The sequence below is a fragment of the Quercus robur genome, chromosome 9 (genome assembly GCF_932294415.1).
Source record: "Quercus robur chromosome 9, dhQueRobu3.1, whole genome shotgun sequence".
NCBI classification, from domain to species: domain Eukaryota; kingdom Viridiplantae; phylum Streptophyta; class Magnoliopsida; order Fagales; family Fagaceae; genus Quercus; species Quercus robur.
This window is the reverse complement of record NC_065542.1, coordinates 9,418,885-9,441,329: the sequence shown is the minus strand read 5'-3', so window position 1 is coordinate 9,441,329 and position 22,445 is coordinate 9,418,885. Positions and strand designations below refer to the sequence as shown.

General features: G+C 35.2%; 2 protein-coding genes and 1 pseudogene across 2 annotated transcripts; 1 reads left to right on the top strand and 2 right to left on the bottom strand.

Annotated features, from left to right (window-relative positions):
• Nucleotides 1-3,617: 3,617 nt before the first annotated feature.
• LOC126699789 (pentatricopeptide repeat-containing protein At3g49240, mitochondrial) lies at nt 3,618-5,824 on the top strand. The gene has a single exon (XM_050397760.1). It carries the CDS (start codon nt 3,689-3,691, stop codon nt 5,651-5,653), a length of 1,965 nt encoding a protein of 654 aa, XP_050253717.1. The 5' UTR covers nt 3,618-3,688; the 3' UTR covers nt 5,654-5,824.
• A 1,586-nt stretch (nt 5,825-7,410) lies between these two features.
• On the bottom strand, nt 7,411-14,452 carry LOC126699790 (E3 ubiquitin-protein ligase SINAT5-like). Its single transcript, XM_050397761.1, has 3 exons — nt 13,828-14,452; nt 8,438-8,824; nt 7,411-7,933 (listed from the first exon to the last, which is right to left on the bottom strand). The coding sequence occupies exons 1-3, from the start codon at nt 14,128-14,130 to the stop codon at nt 7,571-7,573; spliced, it is 1,053 nt and encodes a 350-aa protein (XP_050253718.1). The 5' UTR covers nt 14,131-14,452; the 3' UTR covers nt 7,411-7,570.
• A 3,807-nt stretch (nt 14,453-18,259) lies between these two features.
• On the bottom strand, nt 18,260-22,256 carry LOC126700211 (CLP protease regulatory subunit CLPX1, mitochondrial-like; annotated as a pseudogene).
• Between the last annotated feature and the right edge of the window lie 189 nt (nt 22,257-22,445).

The window sequence follows — 22,445 nt, the reverse complement described above, 5'->3', positions numbered from 1 at the left end:
CTATAAGTTTTAGTTCAAAGCCTTTACAAATTGATGTGACAATTAATATGATTTGTATATGTCAACAACCTATTAAATACATATTTGAATTACTTTTTGTGATTGGTGATACATCTTTGTAAGCATCATGTCATAAAATTTATCATATACCTAACATCATTCATTCAAATACTTGTTTATTATCTTCTTGAAGTGTCACTAATCATATCATTGCTACATCGTTTGTAAATGTTTTTGTAGTAAAATTTGTTACAGCTTTAGCATTTTTTTCACACACAAAAAAAAGCATATTACAAAATTTAAAAAAAAAATATTTTTGTTATAAACAAATTATGATATTAAACACTAGTATTTTTTTTTTTTTTTTTTTGAGAAAGAAAAAAAGGTGGCTCATGTGTGTTATCACAACCAACCACATCAAATTTGTTGGGCCGCCCCTGGTCTCATTCTGTCCACTTTGGCCATTCGATCCATTTTATTCCACTTCTATCCATTCAGTACATTCAGTCCATTTTTGTGCACTTACATAGTGGGAAAAGACAGGTTTGGGTTAAGAGCACCTATTCTAAATCTAAATTCATTAAAGAAAATATAGATTTCAAACTCAGAATATCTAAAATCTTAAGTATAGTATTTATTGTTGTTACACTTATAATGAGCCACATTAACATAGCATTTCGGTTCACTTCAATTCGGCTAAATTTAAATAAATTTTTCCTAAACATGAAGGCTATGCATATACAAATGTAACCTTTAGGGCAATTACTCATTAGTTTTAAATGAATTACATGAGATTGATTATACCTGTATATAATTTTTAGGGATAATTATAGATTACACACTTGTGGTTTAACTCGAATTTAACTTACCCACCTGTGATTTTATTTTTAACACTTTACCCACCCGTGGTTCATTCTGTCTATGCTTCGTAACCCACCTCTAATTTTTCTGTTACTCTAACACGTTTCATCAAAAAATCAAACAAAAAATCAGATCAAACACTCCTCTCCCACACACTCTTTATGCCTGCTCACCAACTTGGGAAAAGGGACATTTGATATCAACTTCCATAACAGGATTTATCATTTGTGAACACATGTGACACCAATACCTTGCTGCCATTATTTCCTCCATTTTTTCTCCTCCCTTCTTTCCCCACCACCGCCACTACCTTTGACTCTCTCATGATCAAAAAATTTAAATTTAAAAAAAAAAAAAAAAAATCAACACAGTAATTCAATGAATAATAGACATCAACCATCCCCAACACAAAACTCTCATAGTCAAACATTCATTCACAGGCAAAGAATCAAACAGTTTGCAAGTCTTTAATAGATCTAAATCATCATCAACCTTTTCAACCACTGCACCCAAAAAATAGAAACTCCACAAAATTCCTAGATTAAAAAATGCCCAGAAACACTATTTAAGATTATAGAATAAAGGTCATAGATTTGCATAACCATTAACCCAAAAAAGCAAAAGAACCTGGTTAAAATTGTGAACAAAGATAACCTAGTAAGCAAAAAAATAAAAAATAAAAAAGCGTTTTTGAAATTGCTATATTATAAAAAAAATTGTTGGATCCACAAATAAAGAAAAAGAAATGAGATTGAGAAAAATTTTGCACTTACCAAGACCTAGAAGAGGAACAAGAGAAGAGAGCAAGAGCAAGTCCAAAATTAAAATCTAAACAAAAATTTATAAAATTTGGCTTTTAGGTATTGGATATCGGAGAAAATAAGGAGGGTTTAGACTTAGCAATTTATGTTTTTATAAAATCATAGATTGTTGAGTCTAAACCCTTCTTATTTTCAAAGATCCCAAGTGGGTGAGCAAGTGTAAAGAGTGTGTGGGAGAGGAGTGTTTGATCTAATTTCTTGTTTGATTTTTTGATGAAATGTGTTAGAGTAACGGAAAAATTAGAAGTGGGTTACGGAGCATAGACGGAATGAACTACAGGTGGGTAAAGTGTCAAATATAAAACCATGGGTGGGTAAGTTAAATTCGAGCTAAACCACAGGTGAGTAATCTGTAATTATCCCTAATTTTTATTCAACTATTCAAAACGCAAAGGATAGTGACTAGTAAATAAAATAAATTGATGATTTTTAGCTCATCCAATAATATCAAACACATGAGTTCTAGATAACTCAGCTAGTAAAACCTCTTATCATTGAATGAGATATCTAAGCTTGAAACCTATCTATACCAAAAAAAAGCTAATTAGTTTCTTGGTCTTTAATGATAGAGAACAATCTTTTTGAAGCAAAAAATAAATACAAATTGTAGGGGTAAAGTCCCAAGATCATACAATGGGCCTTGGGCCCCATATAAAATTCGACCACGTCCGAGAAGAAGGTGTGGGTACCAAAAGGGCTCCCAGCCCAATTCTTATGAACCCAAAATTGTTTAAAAGGCGGTCCAAGGAGAAATGTCTCCTCGGACATACCAAATGTGGCTTGAACATGCACTCTGCTAGCTATAAGGATTCACTCCAACGAGTATTAGTAACAGAGATGAGTCCCACAAACCCGTAAGAGGGAGGAAAGTGTAGGATGCCAAGGGAGAGGCTACAGCTACCACATTAAATGCATGACAGCTACTTTTTCGGCCGCATTAATGTGGAGAGGACTTGTGAACAGTGTTACCTTGGCTACCACAACTCACAGAAAGATGGGAGAGATGTCCGATAAGACGAGCACTCAAGTGAAGGTCCAGATGATCAACAAGTATAAGGTCCTAATGACTTCAAGGGGGCTATATAAGAGGGGAGAGTCCCCATGAAGAAGGGGACGAAAAAAAGGAGGAACTTAGAACAGAAGAAGAGGGTGAGAACCATAACTTTTGAGCAGAGACAGAGATACATCCCCTACGTCTCCTCGGACCGTATATCTAATGGACATGAAGGAGATTTTCTTATTTTCAATTGTTGTATGGCCTAATGTTAACTAGTATGCACTTCGTTAGGGTCTAGTTCTGTAACCCACTCTCTATAAATTCATTGTTTCGGGTTCCTTAGGCCAGAACCCCATACCTGTTGGGCCTAGACCCCGAATCGTGACCCTACACAAATCTATAATAAATTAGTAATCCCACATTCTGCGGCAAAAAAAAAAATTCAATAGCTGTCTTGGCCTTTAGTTAAAAAAAAAAAAATAAATATATATATATATATATATATATATATATATATATATAAAAGGAAAAATGGATTAGAATACATAGTTTTAAAGCTTAGGGTCTGTTGGAATAGATACACAAATCTATAGTTTTATAGCTTAGGATCTGTTTGGAATAGCACATTTTTGTTCATATATTTTGTTTTAAAAAAATAATGTATACATTTTTTCAATAAAAATCTTATGTCCTACCTTTTATTTTTATTTTCCTTAAGGATATTCATATGTGTTTGATTTTTTTTTTTTTTAACTTTAATTATTTTATAGATAAAGTTAGATAAAATATAAATTGTGATTAGTAAAACATAAATTTGAAACATTTCATTCCTATTGGCTCACTTTAAAAATCTCAAATCTATCCAAAAAAAAAAAAAAAAAATCTCAAAACACACACAAGTGACACAACAAAACATAAACACTACACACCTACATACAAAACCCTTTCCAGAAACCCTATCAAAACCCTTATCTCATTTTCACTCCCCCAAAAAAAAAAAAAAAAACCAATGGCACTCTCCAAACTCACCCAAATCAGAATCCTAGCCAGACCACCATTCCACCACCACCCACCACCGCAATCCGCCTTCATCTCCCTCCGCTCCCTCTCCTTCTCCTCCCCAGAAGAAGCCGCAGCCGAGCGCCGCCGCCGCAAACGCCGCCTCCGCATAGAACCCCCACTCTCCTCCCTCAACCGCTCCCAACAACAACAAACCCAACAGCCCCAAAAACCCCAACAATCCCAAATCCCCCAAAACCCCAACTCCCCAAAGCTACCCGAACACGTTTCAGCTTTATCAGGCAACCGCCTCAACCTCCATAACCGTATTCTCACCTTGATCCGCCAAAACGACTTGGAAGAAGCCGCACTCTTTACTCGCCACTCTGTCTACTCCAACTGTCGCCCCACCATTTTTACAGTTAATTCGGTTTTGTTCGGTTTGCTCCGGCAATCCAAGTACTCCGATCTCCTCTCTCTTCACCGGTTCATCACTCAGGCCGGCATTGCCCCCAATGTCATCACTTACAATCTCCTCTTCCAGACTTATCTGGATTGTCGAAAACCCGACACGGCTTTGGAACACTTTCGACAGTTTGCTAATGATGCGCCCATCAATCCTTCTCCAACTACTTATAGGATTTTGATCAAAGGGTTGGTCGACAATGGCCGGGTTAGTAAGGCGGTCGAGATGAAAGAGGAAATGGGTGTTAGGGGTTTTGCTCCTGACCCTGTTGTGTATAGCTATTTGATGAATGGGTGTGTGAGGAGTGGGGATTTGGATGGTGTGTTCGGGCTTTTCGAGGAGTTGAAGGAGAAGCTTGGTGGGTTTGTGGAGAATGGGGTTGTGTATGGGGCTTTGGTCAAAGGGTATTTCATGAAAGGGATGGAGAAGGAGGCTATGCAGTTTTATGAGGAGGCTGTTGGGGAGGGTTCGAAGGTGAAGATGAGTGCAGTCGCTTTTAATTCGTTGTTGGATGCTTTGAATAAGAATGGGAAGTTCGAGTTGGGGTTGAGGTTGTTTGATAAGATGATTGAGGAGAATAGGCCCCCGTGGTGTTTGACAGTGAATTTGGGGAGTTTTAATGTGATGGTGGATGGGTATTGCGCGCAAGGGAGGTTTAAGGATGCCATTGAGGTTTTTAGGAAGATGGGAGAGTATAGGTGTCGTCCGGATACTTTGTCTTTCAATAATTTGATTGAGCAGTTGTGTGATAATGGGTTGTTGGGTGAAGCTGAGGAGGTATATGGGGAGATGAGTGAGAAGGGGGTGAACCCGGATGAGTTTACGTTTGTGTTGTTGATGGATGCTTGTTTTAAGGCAGATAGGGCGGATGATGCAGCCGGGTATTATAGCAAAATGGTTGAGTCAGGGCTGAGGCCGAACTTGGGGGTTTATAATAAGCTGGTTGATGGGTTGGTTAAAGTAGGGAAGGTGGATGATGCCAAGTCATTTTTCGATTTGATGGTGAAGAAACTCAAGATGGATGTTGCAAGTTATGAGTTTATAATGAAGGCGTTGAGTGAGGTTGGGAAGTTGGATGAGGTTCTTAATGTGGTTGATACGATGTTGGATGATGATGGGGTTGAATTAACTGAGGAATTGCAGGAGTTTGTAAAAGGGGAGTTGAGGAAAGAAGGAAGGGAAGAGGATTTGGGGAAGCTTATAGAGGAAAAAGAAAGGCAGAAGGCTGAAGCTAAGGCTAAGGAGGCTGAAGCAGCAGAAGCAGCCAAGAGAAGTGCAAGAGCTGCCGTTGCTTCTTTGCTTCCGTCAAAGTTGTTTGGAAATAAGGATGGAGAGACGGAGTCTGCAGAGGCCAATACAAATCTTATTGAAGCTACTTCCGTGAATGAAGAAGTGCTGAGTCCTGGTGAAAATGCTTCCGTGAATGCTGATGGGGAATCGACAGAGGAAGCTGTTACTAGTAGTGTGGATTCAGGTGGTATAGAAGCAAAAAGTGATGGTGCGAATTAGCAGGTAATAGTTTGAATGTGCATGACTTAGTGGGGAAATGGTCGTTATCTGTGTTCCTTTTCTTCATGTAATACTTTGGAAATTCATGTGCTACTCTGATCAATTTATATGTAACTGGGACTTTTGGAAAGGATGATGGTTTATTTTTATTTACTTCACTAGTTTATTTCATCTTGGTACCGGTGGATTTATGGTTTTGATTTTTGAAGATTTTTTTGACATTGACAGAGATAACTCCTTCGATTCTGTGTCAGTCTCTGTTAAACTACAACTGTTGAAGCATTTTTTTCTCCCCTTCTTAAACCCATACTGGTACTTGAACCCAAAGAATCTTGAAATTGTTTTGTTGAAGATTCAACATGAGGTAACTTCGGTCTTCTTTAAATTTACATCCTCATGATTGCAATTGAAGGTAGGACTCCCATTTGAATCCACAGCAGAAGCTCCAGCAAACTGAAGGAAAAAGAACCAATATATGGTTCTCTTGCCAGTTCAAATGACATGGTTATGTATACCCTATAAAACAGGGGAGGGGATTGTTAGGTCTATTGATGAGTAAAAGTGTAAAACCATCATTATTAATTCCTTTAGCACAATTTATGGGGGAATTATTTTTAGAAACCTAGCTGGTATGCAATACATAATAATATCAGATTACCACTCCGATCTGCAATATCAATCATAAGACAAGGAAGGTTGCCATGTTGTAAATTGAATTTTTTATCTCCTGTACATTTGACGTAGACATAGAGCCCTTTGATTTCGTGGGGGAAAACTGATTATTAGAAATAAATGGTGAGGCAAAAAACATAGGATGTGGATCACACCTCAATAAGTTGAAGTAAAAAAATGGAGTTAGCATTTAGCAAGCAGATGTAGTCATTACATTTGACATTGATAGCGCTCACACTTACACAGTTACACTGGTTGGCAAGGTTTTCTACTATCTACCATTCACTTTTTCTGTTCTAATGCGACAATTTGGCACACACAGATTAGTCATCTGTCTCAACGTTCTTTACGTTTTGTGGTATCCTTGGTACTTGGTAGCTTGCTGGTCTTGTTCCTTTACAGAAATTTGTGGTGACTTCTGGTTGGTAACCACAATTTCATGAGGTTACTGTCTTCTACGTTAATAAAGTGGCGATGGAAAATTGTAACTTTATAACATCCTTAATATCCACAACTCCCTAGAAGATATTGGCAAAATAGCTGTGAGAAAAATGAAAATGGCCCCTTTTTTCCAGTCTTTTTATTCTCAAATCTTCTCAGATGTCCAAATATATGTTGAAAAATAAGCAGTCCGACTGAATAACATGATCACATGGCCTCAATCATCAGCATTCTTGTTAGTTGTTAATACTCTAGTCGTTGAAAAATTTGATGATTTGCTTTTTTTTGTTAAGTAAAAAATGAAAATAGTAGATGAGACTTATAAATGTTACTCTCAAACATTTTTCTTAAAATGATGTGATTATTTTCTAACAAGACTTTAATAACATTAAAAAAGATGTAATTTTATCAACTACTTACAAACCTTACGTTGAATCATGCAGCTATCATTGTTAAAATTTTTGTGAAGTACGTTCCATGGTGCCACACACACACACTCCAAAGGCGAAAGCACAGGACACAACTCCCAACACCTAAAGTGTCTACTGTCTAGTATCCAATCCCAACACACTGCCATAGCTTGTACTTGTTGTCTTAATCTGGATTTAAAAAGCCAATTAATTAATGATTTATCAGTCAAACGGTGAAGGAGAACGAGCTTGCTTATTATACAATTGGAAGAATCTGAACACTAGAAGTCCTCGATACTTTCATACATTATAACATACCAGAAAAATTGAATAATACAACACACAATTTGTGTCCCAAACATAACCCTTAAATATGTATTCAAAAACATCTTTCTCAGCTACAGAGGTTTGGTATGCATACCCCAGCATCTGGATTCTGTTGCTCCTTCCATATCCTCCCAGTAACTCTCAGCTTCAGCTCTTTTCTATCCCCACCTGAGAAGAAGAGAGCCATGTTTCGTTGGATAATGAGACCATCATGGCTGTCCCTGACCTTCTTGTGGCTATCTCGAATACTTCGTGGGGTACCCTCCCATATGAGTTTCCTCCCATTTGCCCCGACCTCAAGGCTATAACTATAGTTCCGAGCTTCATTCTCGTCACCCATGAAACGGAGGAATGCCATGTAAACAGGGGCCATGCCAAGCTGGAAAGCTTCAAAGTGAAGGCAGAAGTATTGACCAAAACAATGAAATACCTGATGAAAATAGCACCCAAGCCAATAAGATTCAGGCAATTAGGAGTACATTGAAAGGGGTACACATGCTGCTGGTGAAATGTAAACCAGAATTTCCAGGTCAGGGTTGATCAGCTTTTCCTTTTGATTTAATTAAGAACAAAATAGTTCTCTATCAAAATAAATTAAGCTGTGCTACTTTTTTCCAGTGACATCCTCTAATAGGCTGCTTGCAATGACATGGATTGGACACACTGACACACAAAATACGCAGATAATAGACTTCAGCCTGGCCTCAAAATGTCACACACACAATGCACAGCATGGCCAATGGCCTTCAGGCCTGTTGGCTCTGGCGTTTGTGTGCGCAGTTAACACCGAGCAACAAAACAAGAAAAGAACTAGGATAACTAGTCACACCCTTTTGGTTCTAACACCATCATTGAAAACAACTATGGAGGCACATCACATATTGCTTACTATGGAAATCCAACCAAAGAGCCTAAATGCAATTTTAACACTTACTGTCAGCATCCAAGTGGCATTTTCAACTTCCCGGGGATTAGACTTCACGTAGCGATGGTTAAATGTGCATCCTGTGTGCATGTCCACCTTGTGATCATCCCTCAGATGGGCAACCAGGAAAGGGATATCCCCAACAACAGAGCACTCTGATCCGGCATACGGACAATTATATGGTCTGAAGTTGCATGTTGCCTCATGTTTAAGCTTACTGTAGTATGGAAATATTTCTGGGCATCCCAAGGAGTAATACTTGCAGGGCAGTTCAAGTGACTCAGCCACCTTCTCCAAGGCCAAACACCTAATATCTCCAAGCTCTTGTCTACAAGTGGGGCATCGGTTTTGTACCCTCGTTTTACAGGTAGAACACAATGTATGTCCATTGTGGCACTGCATGAAAGTAATTTGTTATTAAATAAAAAACAGAATAGACAGATAGACAGTGACAACATGAGAGAGAGAGAGAGAGAGAGAGAGAGAGAGAGTAGATAGATAGACAGATAGATAAAGTGATAAACAGAGAGATGAAGATATTGACCATTGCCCTATGCACATAGAAACACTCTACTTTATCAAAATTACTGCTTAATGAGATTATTATTGGGAAAAAATAAGCCATACTTCACAGTTTAAAGCAAGCCCACTGGTTATATCACAACCTTGACCTTTATTGAATGATTATCCATAGAAGTCCTCTATGCTGCAGGGAAAGGACCTCAGCAACCCAATGAGTAAAAGAATTCCCATATATAACCCCGCTGGCCAACTTCCTTCTGGCAAGTAAAATAGTTGATAACTGCAAAAGCCCTCCCAACCCTTAGATGACATTTTCTCTCTCACAAACGTGACAAACCAAATAGATCTCAACTCTCCTCTATTTCAGCATATTCAGAGGACAGGCTCCAGTAGCTCCCAACAAATTACCTTTTCTCCAAAAAGTTGTTTTACAAAAGCATCTTCAACTATCAACTTATCAAACTTCCATGAAAAGTACAAGCAAAGAAACTGCTGATGCACATTTTTTTTTTTTAATAAGTAAAGGAAATTTTATTCAAAAACTTAATAATGAGTCACCCGAGTATACAGGAAGTATACAGCTGGGGACCAACATAATCAAATACATAAATTACAATCTTTCTCCAAGGGAAAGATTGAGTACATACACCCAACAAAGCCTGATAGTAACTGCTTACCTCAAAACCCTTGCTCTTAGCAGGTGTCCAACACATCTAATCCTCACCAATACCTCTCAATGAGACTCCATATATAACATTCCAAAAAATAGACAGAATCTGATTCCCTATCATGAATTTCTCGCAAGTCCCAAAAAAGAACCCCATTAGGAAACTGCATGAGATCAGCCACATAAGCCTCCTTACCATTACTGATTCTGAATAAATCTGGAAAACACATACTCAAAGGATTATCCCCACACCAAACATCATGCCAAAATTTCACTCTAGTCCCATCTCCAATCTGAAACTGCTAATGCACTCTTTAATGTGTCAAACATAACCATTAACTTGAGCTTCTCCCTTCAAGTAACTCCAAGCCCAAAAATATTTTGATAATTAAGGCACATGATTACAAGCAGCAGATGTTGAATTGCACTTTGTCAAAAGGCACTGTGATCGGCTATTCAAGGGATCCAACAAATATAGGAAATGGTAATGGGAAATAAATGAGAGCACTGTCAATGAGAGAGAGAGAGAGAGAGAGAGCATCCTAAAGGGAATTCTCTATGTCCAAAAGTTAGAGAAACATGGCAACTACTCCAAGCTCCAACTTATGAGTTATGACGTAGGATAACTTACGTAGCTACACTAAAAATGGTTGTACAGTTCTGCAAATCAACTTAGCATATAATTACCATATCACATTTCATAGCAATATCAGTGATGCTCCTGACAAGCTGGTGAAGTGAAACTTCTCCAACCATTCAGGTACGTTTCAAACCCTCATCAATCTGTAGGTAAGAAATTTTCATTTACATACCACTATTTGGAGTTTGGAAAGAAAGACATATGAGCCTATCTTGCTTTAACAAATAGTAAGTAAGATTAGTCAAAGAAACTTTTCAAAATGTGCTCAATGTATGACCCTAGGTTTCTCTACTGGAAAAATATTTTCAAGTATCTTTTCTTTTAAATGTTATATTACACCCTTAATCAATCGTTAGCATACATCAAATTTCCCCCACTTCAGTGTTCCTTTCTAATGCAAACCCATGCTAATAAAATTTCTATGCTAAACGTTTCACAAACCACTCATTGATTTTACATAAACACACTATATTTGCCACCCCTCAAGTTCTAAGTTTAATAGAAGCTACTTGACAGAATCATATGATCAAGCTACCAACTGCCAACCAGTCCTGCTCTAAATTTTTGAGCCTCCGTTCACTGGAAAACAGGGTGGCCTAAAAGTTCTTTGAAAATTTTATACATGATTTACAATGAAACTTTCTTACCTTGTACAAAGATCCATGTGAAAAGTAAAAGGACACAAACCCAATAAGAATTAAGAAAAGTTTGATTTCTTAAATTGATGAAAATTTCTGGGTAAGCATAATATCCCCTAACTATAAATTCAACAATAAGCCTTTGTTTAAATCATCGATTGAGTTCACCACTGAACAATCTTATGGCTTAATCAACCAGAAAAATTAAACTCAAAAATTCCAAGCAATCAATAAGCCTATGTCTATCCTTCATAACCTACGTACACAAACCATCCAACCCAAGATCCCTATCAAATCCCACCAAAAAATTGCCAACGACCAAAACATAAACCCATCTGCACAAAATATAATTCCATGCGCCCAAAAAAAAAAAAAAAAGAAGAGCCTTGTAAGTTGTAGCTCAGTGGCACTGTTTGGTCTCGTTTATAAAGAGATACAAGTTTCGAATCCCCCTCCCCACTTAGTGTAGCAATTGAAATATTAAGAGAGAGAGAGAGAGAGAGCTAGTGGATTGGTGTTTGGGTGTGTAATTTTTTTACTTGGCAAGATGCCAGCATTAATTGGATTTTTAGAAGAATATAGTTAAACAAGATTTTTATTGATTTGTAGATGCTGGAAAAATCAACTATGATATTTGACTTAAAACTTTCAAAATAAATAATGCAAATAATTCAGAAGTCAAAACTAGGCTTCACAATGAAAGGGGAGATGGTTTTCTAGCAGATTCTTTATTTTTTTGCATTAGAAGGGAAATAACTGCTAAATTTAATTCATAGTCAATCATAGATGATTTTCAGTATTTAAAAGAAACTTAAGTTCTATTTTGAAAGATGATTAAGTTGAAATGTATTAAAAAACAGTTATTTTGTGAATTTATTTGTTTATATCTTATTAACATTGAATGGACACTAGTTTTATTTTTCAGTATTAATTTCGTTTGGAATTTCAGTATAATTCTTATTCTTGAGTAGTTGAAAAAAAATGTTCATACTTTGTGTGTCTGAGTTCTGTCTCTGCACTCTAAGACCTACAAGCAGAAAATCTATAAGACGTACATATTTTATAGCAAATACTTTTTTGTGTGTCTGTTTCAGGCCTTGATTAGCCAGTAAATAGCCTAAAAAATCAAGAACATTTTATAATAACAACTTTGAAGAAAAGACTGATCTGCTTTTGATCATGGAATTGACAAAGTTGGAACAAGAGAGAACAAGAAGAAGAAGAAAAAACCTAAGAGGAGATGAAATATCCCATAGTTCCATCCGACCAGCATAATAAGCCATACTTCACAATTTCAGTGATGCCCACTGGTTGTATCAAAACCTTGACTTTTATTGAATGATTATCCACAAAAGTTCTATATGCTGCAGGGAAAGGCCCTCAGCAACACATTGAGTTATAGAGCTCCGATATATAACCTTGCTAGCAAACTTCCTTCTGACAAGTGACGAGTAAAATCTTTGATGCCTGCAAACGTCCTCCCAAACCTTAGATTCCATTTTCTCTCTCACAAACCAAAACTCACTTCAACTACAGCATATTCAGAGGACAGGCTCCAGTAGCTCCCAACAAATAACCTTTTCTCCCAAAAAATTTGCAAAATTTTCTTCATCTGTCAACTTATCAAACTTCCGTGAAAAGTGCAAGCCAAAAAAACTGCTGATACACACTTTAGAGCATCAAACCCAATTTACCAAACATTAACTTGAATTCCCCTCTTCAAGTGACTCCCAGTGCAAAATATTTTGATAATTAAGACACATGGTTCTTTTAATAAGTAATATTTAAAACACATAATTACAAGCAGCAGATGTTGAATTGCACTTTGTCAACATGAATTATAACAAGGCACTGTAATCAGCAATTTAAGGGACCTAAGATATATAGGGAATCATAAAGGGAAATAAATGAGACTACTCTCAATTAGAGAGAGAGAGAGAGAGAGAGAATCCTAAAGAATTCTGTCTATGCAAAAGTAAGAGAAACATGGCAACTAATATGAGCTCCAACCTCGCTATCCAAGTAGCTGTGCTATACAGGATTGCACATTTCAGCAAATTAACTTCACATATAATTGCTTTTCAAAAAAAAAAAAAAAAAAAAAAACTTCACATATAATTACCATATCAGGTCTTGTAGCAACAAGCTGGAGAAGCAAACCTTCCCCAACCATTCAGATAGACATTTCAAACCTTCCAATTTGTAAGTAAACAGAAACACATATAATCCTCTCTTGCTTTAACTAATAGTAAGTAAGATAAGTCAAAAATATATATATATATATATATATATATATATATATATTTCAAATTGTTAAATTGCACCCTTAGTCTACTGGAAAAAATAATTTCAAGTATATTTTCAGTTAAATGTTAAATTACACCCTTAGTCAATCATTAACAGTAACACATCAAATCTCCTTTCATTTCAGTCACCAACTAACCCAACAGCCTGGTCCTAGATTTCTGACCCTCCCTTTATTGGAAAACTGGGGTGTCCTACAAGTTCTTTTGAGTAATATATTCATAGGGAGTATAAACATATGTAATCACTTAAGGCAGAAAATGGATTGATTTGCAATGAAAATTTCTGACCCTGAACAAAGATCCATTTGAATAGTAAAAGTACACATAAACACAGTAAATATTGAGAGAAGTCTGATTTGTTAAATTGATCAAAATTCTCTTCTAAGCATAATATCATTTCCGAACAAATTAAACCAAAAACAATCCAAGCAATCAACGATCCTCTCTCTATCCAACAAATCCTTCAAAACCCAGTTCCAAATAATGCTCCACACCCCAGATCCCCAATCAAATCCCACAAACAAATCCAAAGTAACAATTTTTTCAACAACAAAAACAAAAACCCATTTGCACAAAATACTAATTCCACAACTCTTAACTAGAGAGAGATAGGGAAAGATTGAGACCTGGTGGATTGGAGGGTACATGGAATTGGTGCAGACAGGGCATTCTAGGAGCTCGTGGACGCTGGTGGCGGGAGTAATAGCTGTTGGGCCCACAATATTGTTGGCGTTGTTGTTGTTGCCGTTAACAACGTTGTTGCTGGCATTGCGGGACTTGTTGTTTGAGGAAGAGAATTCAGAGTGGAGATGAGGATGAAGAACGTGGTGATGTGGGTGTTGAAGTTGTTGGTGTGGATGTTGATGATGGTGGATCTCATCCTCGTCCAAATCCGATGATGAAACGCACTCGATGCTGTCCAAGTCCATCTTCCTCTCACAAACTAACCCACCAAAACCAATACCCACTTTTCAAAATCTTAAATTTATGCTAAAAAATTTGAACTTTTGAGTTTTTTTTTTGCAAGCTTCTTCTTCTCTTTGGTTTGGTTTTTAAAGGAAATATTGAGAGATGGGAAAGATGGAGAGGGAGATGAAATGGAAGGAATCGAATGGTAGGAGGAGCTGGATGGATGGATGGATTCTCAGGAACCAAACTACCCTCTCTCGCTCTCTCTCCCTCTCTCTTGCTCTCTCGCTTTTGTGGAAGAAGATGTTCTTTTCTTTCTTTGCTGGCTTTTTTTTTTTTTTTTTAATTTTATTTTAGGCTTTATGCTATAGGGTTTTTTTTTTTTTTTGGGTTTTTCTTATAGTATACGGATATAAGTACAACCACTTTTTACGTATGTATGTATTGTCTATACCCATTCTCTCCATTTGAGTGAGAGAGCCAGACAGAGAAGAGAAGGACAGGGATTATTTTATGATTGAAGTTGGGATGTAGGATTTTTTAAAAAAATAACTATAAATCTGAAACAATATTATTAATTGGGCAACTTTCCAAACTATTTTCATTTCTAGCAATTCGAGTCCAACAGACTCGATTTTGCCATTTAAAAATACACTTGGAAATCGAGTGTGAGACACTCGATTTCCAAGTGTATTTTTAAATGGCAAAATCGAGTCTGATGGACTCGAATTGCTAGAAACAAAAATAGTTTAAAACGTTATCTTACTAATAAAATAGTTTAAAGGATTTAGTTATTTTAAAAAAAAATCCTGGGATGTATCTAAACACTACTAAATTGGGTTTGGTTTGGTTTTTTGGATGGGGAATAAGGATTTTTTTTTTTTTTTTGGATAAAAAATTAGAAAGAAGAATAAGGCCTTAGAAATCAGGATTATGATTGCTAAATATCTTTGTCACCTATCCACTATGCTTTGTGTGAGATTTTTTTTTTTTTTTTTTTTTTCATCTAGAAGAAAATGACTAGCGGGAACAGGTTTTGCTCATCTATTATAGACTATTTTCACCCCATCTCATCTCATCTAGCCCCAAATTAGGGTAGTAAATAAACTAAACTGTTTATAATTAATATGAACTCATTCAAAAAAATGTTTGTCTATATTTGTTTGTTTAGTAAATAAGTTAAGTTCAAACCCGAATTTAAGCTCGACTATTAAACGAGTAAATTTTAATCATAATAATGTGTTTGCGATCGAGCCCATGAAATGAGGCACGGTTTAACTATATAAATATTATATTTTTATATTTAAAAGCTAGTAAATAGATTGATATAAGTTTGGGTTGTAGTTTATTGATAATTTAAACAATTCATTCATAGTAAAGATTAACAAATTTGTGAATGAGTAAAAAAATTTAATCATGGTTTTACTGTATATGGAAAAAAAATTAATCAAATAGTTCATGAACAAGCTTTAACTTATTTGACAAGAAAACGAACCAAACTTAAATACGTAATCTTGTTTAGTATTGAGCTTAAGCTTAACTAATGCTTGAAATAAAATTAAATGAACTCTAAACTTTTAATATGTGCGTTTTTATTTAATATATATTTTAAAAAAAAATTCCCACTTTCTTAGCACTTTCATAATTGTATCTTTGTTTCTTTCATTTCTATCTCTCTAATGTCAAATCTATTTCATTAAGAATCAGCTAAATAGCAAAACATTGACAACCTGCCTCACCCTTGATCTACTCCACTCTTGTCTTGTGTGGGTTTTTTCTACCCTAAAAAGAGGGGTACAAAACCCCTAGTTCAATCTCATCTTGCCGTCTTGCCATTCCTAAGTAGGACAACAAGAAAATAAATTAAGTTATTGTTAACAAGTATCTTAAGGATACAAGTTAAGATTTTCATACTATTGTATTTAAAATTAAAAAAAAAATGAAAAATAAAATTGTACACAAGTATTAAGAAAAATTGTATGGAACCACAATAATTGCATATTTATTTGTTCCTTGAGTTGTGACCTTAGGGCACACAGAAGTATATTATATCTTCCCTAAAACTCTTTCTAAATCTGCATTTTATCTTTTGAAAAGAAGAGGGGGGTCTCTCTAGTCTCTTTATTTGGTAAAAAAAGAGAATTAGATTCATTTAGAGAAAAGGATGTCTTGTTTAAGCAAACTAGATTCTCAACTGTTAAGACACACACAAAAGCTTCTTCTTCTTCTTTTTTTTTGTTAAATATTATCGTTTATTCCAATTAAGTGTTTCAATACATCGATCATATCATGATCATATTTCATACAATGTAATATAATTATAATTAAAATATGCCATTGTCCTATATATGTCAACCGTATAAAGTTTTAAGAAATTTATTAAAAAATTTATCTTAATTTAAAATTATTTTGATAGTGTAGCCTTTTGTTGTTTTAATAAAAAACAGATCTACTTCTACTACAGAAGGCTTTATTTATTTATTATTATATATTTATTGTTCAAATGAGATGATTTTGGTGAAATCTTTTTCTATTATGTAATATACATTTTATTTTCAATCACTAAGCTGTAATACTAGTTCATCATGTATTGAGTTTGTGATTATTGGACCTCATCACAATTGTAACAAATTTATGGCATATATTGCTATAGAATTAGTTTTCCTAACCGATCTAGTTGAAGAAATTTCAGAGAAGTCATAATGGATTATATTTTTTTTGTTCCATTTTTTAAATTTAACATTGACGTGGAATTTTTGTTTGAAAAACCTGGCAATCTATATCATGCGGTGGTTTTTTTTTTTCCTCTCCCTAAATTACTGCTAGGCAGTTCTAACTTCTTATTGTAGGGTCTATAAGAAATAACTAAATTTATTTGGATTCAATATATATATATATATATATATATATATATGTATAATCTCATATATAGCTAGTGTAAGAGGCATGAATGATGCCAGATCGTTTTTGTTGCTCTACATGATTACATGGATTGAATAAGGATTCTCCCTCTACCTTTTTTTTTTTTTTTGCAGTATGATTTTTGAAGTAGAGAGTAGAGACTTCACATTATCATGTCAAGTTTATCACAATTCTATTCTCGTGTGACACCAAATTCATGTACTAAAACATTATTCACTTTAGGATTTATTTGTTTCTTTTATAAAGATCAGAATTGTTCATGAATTCATATACTAAAACATTATTCACTTTAGGATTTATTTGTTTCTTTTATAAAGATCAGAATTGTTCATGAAACATTGTTATTATAATTTTGCTTTTGTTGGCCAAGTAACATGTAAATGCAAGTACTATTTGCAAATGGCACAAATGATAGGAAGTTCTTGGGGTTTCTATAATCTATCTACAACTTTTTTCTGTAGAACACGTGGCCTGGCATGCATTCCATCCCAAGAGGCAATAATTTTAAGGCCCCACTTAAAAGGTTGTGATAATGCAATCTAGAGGTTGAATAGGTCATAAAATATGGACATTGTTCTTGTGATTCAGTAGGTAGAAATCAAAACTAGTACTCAATTGTGCATTGATTTTTGATTGAACATTAAGTTTAAGAGGTAGAGAGTTAAAATCCATTACAAATCTTGAAGTTACACTGATACAAAGCGTCCACCTCACCCAATAGATGGGATTTAAATATTCCTTGCTCTCATTGGTTTCAATATATTAAAAACTTATTTTAGAAACCTGCTACCTAAACAAAATAGGAGGAAAAATTAAGCCAAGCCATCCTTATACAAAGGACAAAGAACACAATTTTTAAATGTAGTTGGTCTGCAAACCACACGACAGTGAACGAATAAACAGTCTAAAGAACATTTAACTTTTAATCGACGACTTAGGTGTGAAATACCTTTACAATGAGATAAGCCAACATTTAGTTTTTTTTTTTTTTTTTTTTTGGGGGGAGGTTAAAGTATGCAAACATTTAGTTACATCAAAGGATACTTATCTTAACAAATTAAATGGCTATTGGATTATTCTCCAGGGCACATATAATACGTACGCACACGTACATACATTTATATATATGCACAAGCCAACATCTTCATCCATCAAATATACCAGGCTCTGTTCATTTTGATGGTGATTGCTGCAAGACTGAATCATGCACTGCAGACCATTGGATGATTATGGTATAAAGTACAATTGCATATTATATCATTATTAAAAATAAATGTATAACTTATTATTATGTACAAAGGATGAGAATACAATTGAATTTCACCAAAGGTTACATGCTGGCAACAATAGAAGGAGATTCTATATCCACTTCAGGTTCTACATCAGACCCCTCTGCAGTGGTCTGTAACACCAAATCAAATCGTTAGACAATAAAAAATTTGTGGATAATGTCAAATAATAGCTAAGGTTATATCCTGCCATGTAATTACTCACCTCTAAATCCTTTACTTTTTGTTGTAAAAGATAACGATCCAATGCACCCTTTCCATACAGAATCTTTGCTCCAGATCCACGTCCCTCAGATCCAACAGCCTCTTCATCAACTACAACTGCATCTATTATATCATCACCTGTTCTAATATCAGGAATCTGGAAAAGATTCAAAAGTTATAAGTTGCATTGTCTTAAAATGATCATTCCTAATGTTTATGGAGCAAAAAATTAGGAGAAAAAAAATTCACTGCCATACAAAGAACAAAAACACATGGACTGGGACCTTTTTGGCCACTTGTTGCACTCTATTAACTTCACACCAAAATCAAAAATTGCACATGCATCGCAGATATACATCCTCCCTCTCACAGTGTGGGGGCCTCAAAGCTTTGTGGTATGCAAACGCAGTGAGTGAGAGGATGCATATATCCAATACATAAAATATCTTCAGAGAAGGCAAAAATTGCATACCTCAAACATAGACTCCATCAATATATTCTCCAATATCGCCTGCAAGCCCCGATCCCCGGTGTTTTTAGATATTGCTCTTTTAGCAATTAATCTCAGGGCATTTTCCGTTAAATGCAACTTGACCTGAGATGAGTAAAATTCATGTCAATGTGGCTTTTAGATGATCACATTTGCAGATTATGAAAAGCCTGCAACATTTGTGAAAACAGAATGAGCAATGGATTCTGCAAGTCTAACATGAACAAGCAAGAATTCAACAAGTTGAATGGATGGCTGGAGTTCAAGACATTATTATATGAAGAATGATGGGCCTCAGAAAAAAAACTTACACCATTCATCTGGAACATCTTTTTGTATTGTTTCCCAAGGGCATTTTTTTGGCTCTGTAAGAACCTACAAAAAGATTATTGCCTTTAAGAGTCACAGAGGAAATTGACTTGTGTTGAATAAAAGGCTAGAAAAAGATTATAATGATGGCATTTTCATAAATACATTTAAAAGGACCAATCACAGGAGACAAATAATTTCCCACCAGATACACCCAATAAAAGCCAATGGAAAAGTATCTAAAAATTCTGGCCAGATGTGTTGAATCTTATTCATGAGTTTTTTACTGGAGTCTGCCCAGTTATCTCTCTTCAATATCTCTTCTTGATCCATACATATTTGATCCTCTTTTTCATACAGTAGAAAGCATAACAGCATAAAAATAAGTACAGTTACATAAATGCCAGTCAGACAGAAAATAGTTTTTAGAACAAGACAAACAAATCACAACATATCACCTGCACAAGTTGGTTTTCAGTTAGAGCTGACAAATTGACAAGGATTGGAAATCGTCCAACAAATTCAGGTATTAAACCATATGAAATGAGGTCACTACTTTCAACCTGCCAAAACAACAGTTGCTTTAGAACATGAATATCTAAAACCGCTGCAAAATATTAGTTAAGTAAACTATGGTTTCTTCTTTTATTGGTTATTACACATGCACCTTGTGGGTCTTGAATACATGACCTCACCCTCCACCTCACTCTTACAAAGGAATGAGGTGCCATTTGAGCTATATCTCATTAGCTAAACTACGGCTTTTTGTTAAGAAATCTTTTAATGAAAAAAAAAAGGAAAGAAAAAAGGCTATAAGCTGTTACATGTTAATTGAAGACTGGTGTACACTTACAGTCTCCAATAAAGATGATGCAACAGAAGCATCCGTAACACCACCAGCCCTCATGATGGCACGTACTGGAGCACCAAATCCAATAGAAGAATCTTGGCACCTGTAACGAATGCCAGACACTTCCAAGTTATTTATTCATCACCATTATTATTATTATTTCTAACAAAATAGGAAGCTCCAAATAACAAATACCACAAGATTCATCTCTATATTGGGCTAACCTTTCTGAGATTGTTTTCTCCAAGTCAATGAAGGCACCTCCACAGATGAAGAGAATATCCTTCGTGTCAATCTGTGAAGAATAAATAACAGCAAGTATAGTTACAAACTATCTTAATCTGATCTGTGAAAAGAATACAACAGTGCATACGTGGAAGATGCAAATAGTATAAAAAGGATGCTTTCAAGTCCCTTCTGTACCTGTATGTTTTCGCCTCTAGGATGCTTTCGAGCTCCCTTCTCAGGAACATTGACAACCTAGAACAGATGGAAGTTCATAGATCAGACCATAAAGAAGTAAAATATTCACTCTACCCAATAAAAGTTTAGATAACTCATATCTGTTAATTCATTCATCTATGCTAAGGTTATAATATTCTACAGAAGGGCTCGGAGGCTGCCTCAATAATACCAGACCATCTCCATCATGTTCAAAGGACAACATACCTGGTGGTTGTTACTTGTAACCCAAGGTGGTATCTTATGTAACAGGTATATGCAACATCACTTTCGCATGTATGTGGATCTATGTGTGTGGGTCCCACATACATGTAAGGAGCATTGCATACACCTATTGCGTAAAATGCTTTCTAGTAACTTAAAAGAGACCATCAATTAACTAATATCTTCAATTTACATAACAAGTGCACTTACTGTTCCTTCCAGCATCTCCAGTAATGCCTATTGAACACCCTCCCCAGACACATCTCTACTAATATTAAGGCTCTCGGCCTGCAAAGTGGATAAGCGGAAGATGTCAATAGTATAAAAAAAGGAGCATGGAAGTGGTCTTCAAAACAGAAAGAGATAGAGAGATTAACCAGGAAAAAAAAAAAAGGGAAACCTTTTTGGTAATCTTGCCAACTTCATCAATGTAAACAATGCCTTGCTGGGCAGCTGCCACATTATAGTCAGCAACCTGAGATACAAATGCCCATGTAAATAATTTATAATCATTAATTCACCACATATGCATAGAAGTGCATATTTACACCATTTTATATCATAAAATAGAGTCCGTGTCTATATTCATTGAAAAACTTCATGCTCTATGAGAATTAATTAAATTAACACCCCAACGAAGGTTATTGATTCAGTTTCTCGTTTAGACTTTCTTAACATTATTGATTCATGCTCTATGAGAATTGATTAAATTAACACCACAACAAAGTTTATTGATTTAGTATATTCTGTACGTTTAAGTTGTATAAAGCTTAATGAAAAATTGTTGTAAAATAGTGAATACATTAGAGACTTAATTATTACTAGAAAATAAATTGAATGAAAATTGGAGATTTGAATTTTCTTTGTAATATACTTACATATTATTCTAATTATATAAGATAATTTTTGCTTCTTTGAAAGTTACAATCTCATGAATTTATTCTTTTCTTTTTTTGGCAGGAGAGCTCATAATTTTTATAGTACGCACATATGCCAATAGAGAGAAGTTCTAAATTTTCAGAATAAATTAGCAACAACAACTAGACCTTAGTTTAGACGTCGGCTATGGATCCTCAACAAACCACATGTATTCTTTCCTCACATTCTCTGTCATCTTCTTACTTGACATATCATTTTTTACTGCTTCTACTAATGCTATATTAGGTCGTCCTCTATCTTTTTCCACCTCCTCCACTTGAATTAACCCACCCTTCCTCATTAGAGCATTACTCGCTCTCTACTCATGACCAAACCATCTAAAGCAACTCTCCCTAATCTCGTCCTTTTATTTTTATTTTCAGAATATATTAGATTTTCAAAAAAAAAATTATGATGCAAATAAGTGAATAGGCTTGTCAGAATTACCGTAAGGAGTTTGTATAATATGGACTCCACGTCTTCCCCTACATATCCTGCCTGCACATAACAAGACCTATTAATACTTTTACTCAACCACATTGTAACTCTTAACAGATAGCAACTAAACTTCAAACCAAAAAAAGCAAATCAGTTATTACTTATCACAATAGAACATGTCAGTACATAGATTTGCTCAAACTAAAAAATTGTTTCACTTGAATCCTTCAAAAGAGTGTATGTGTGTGT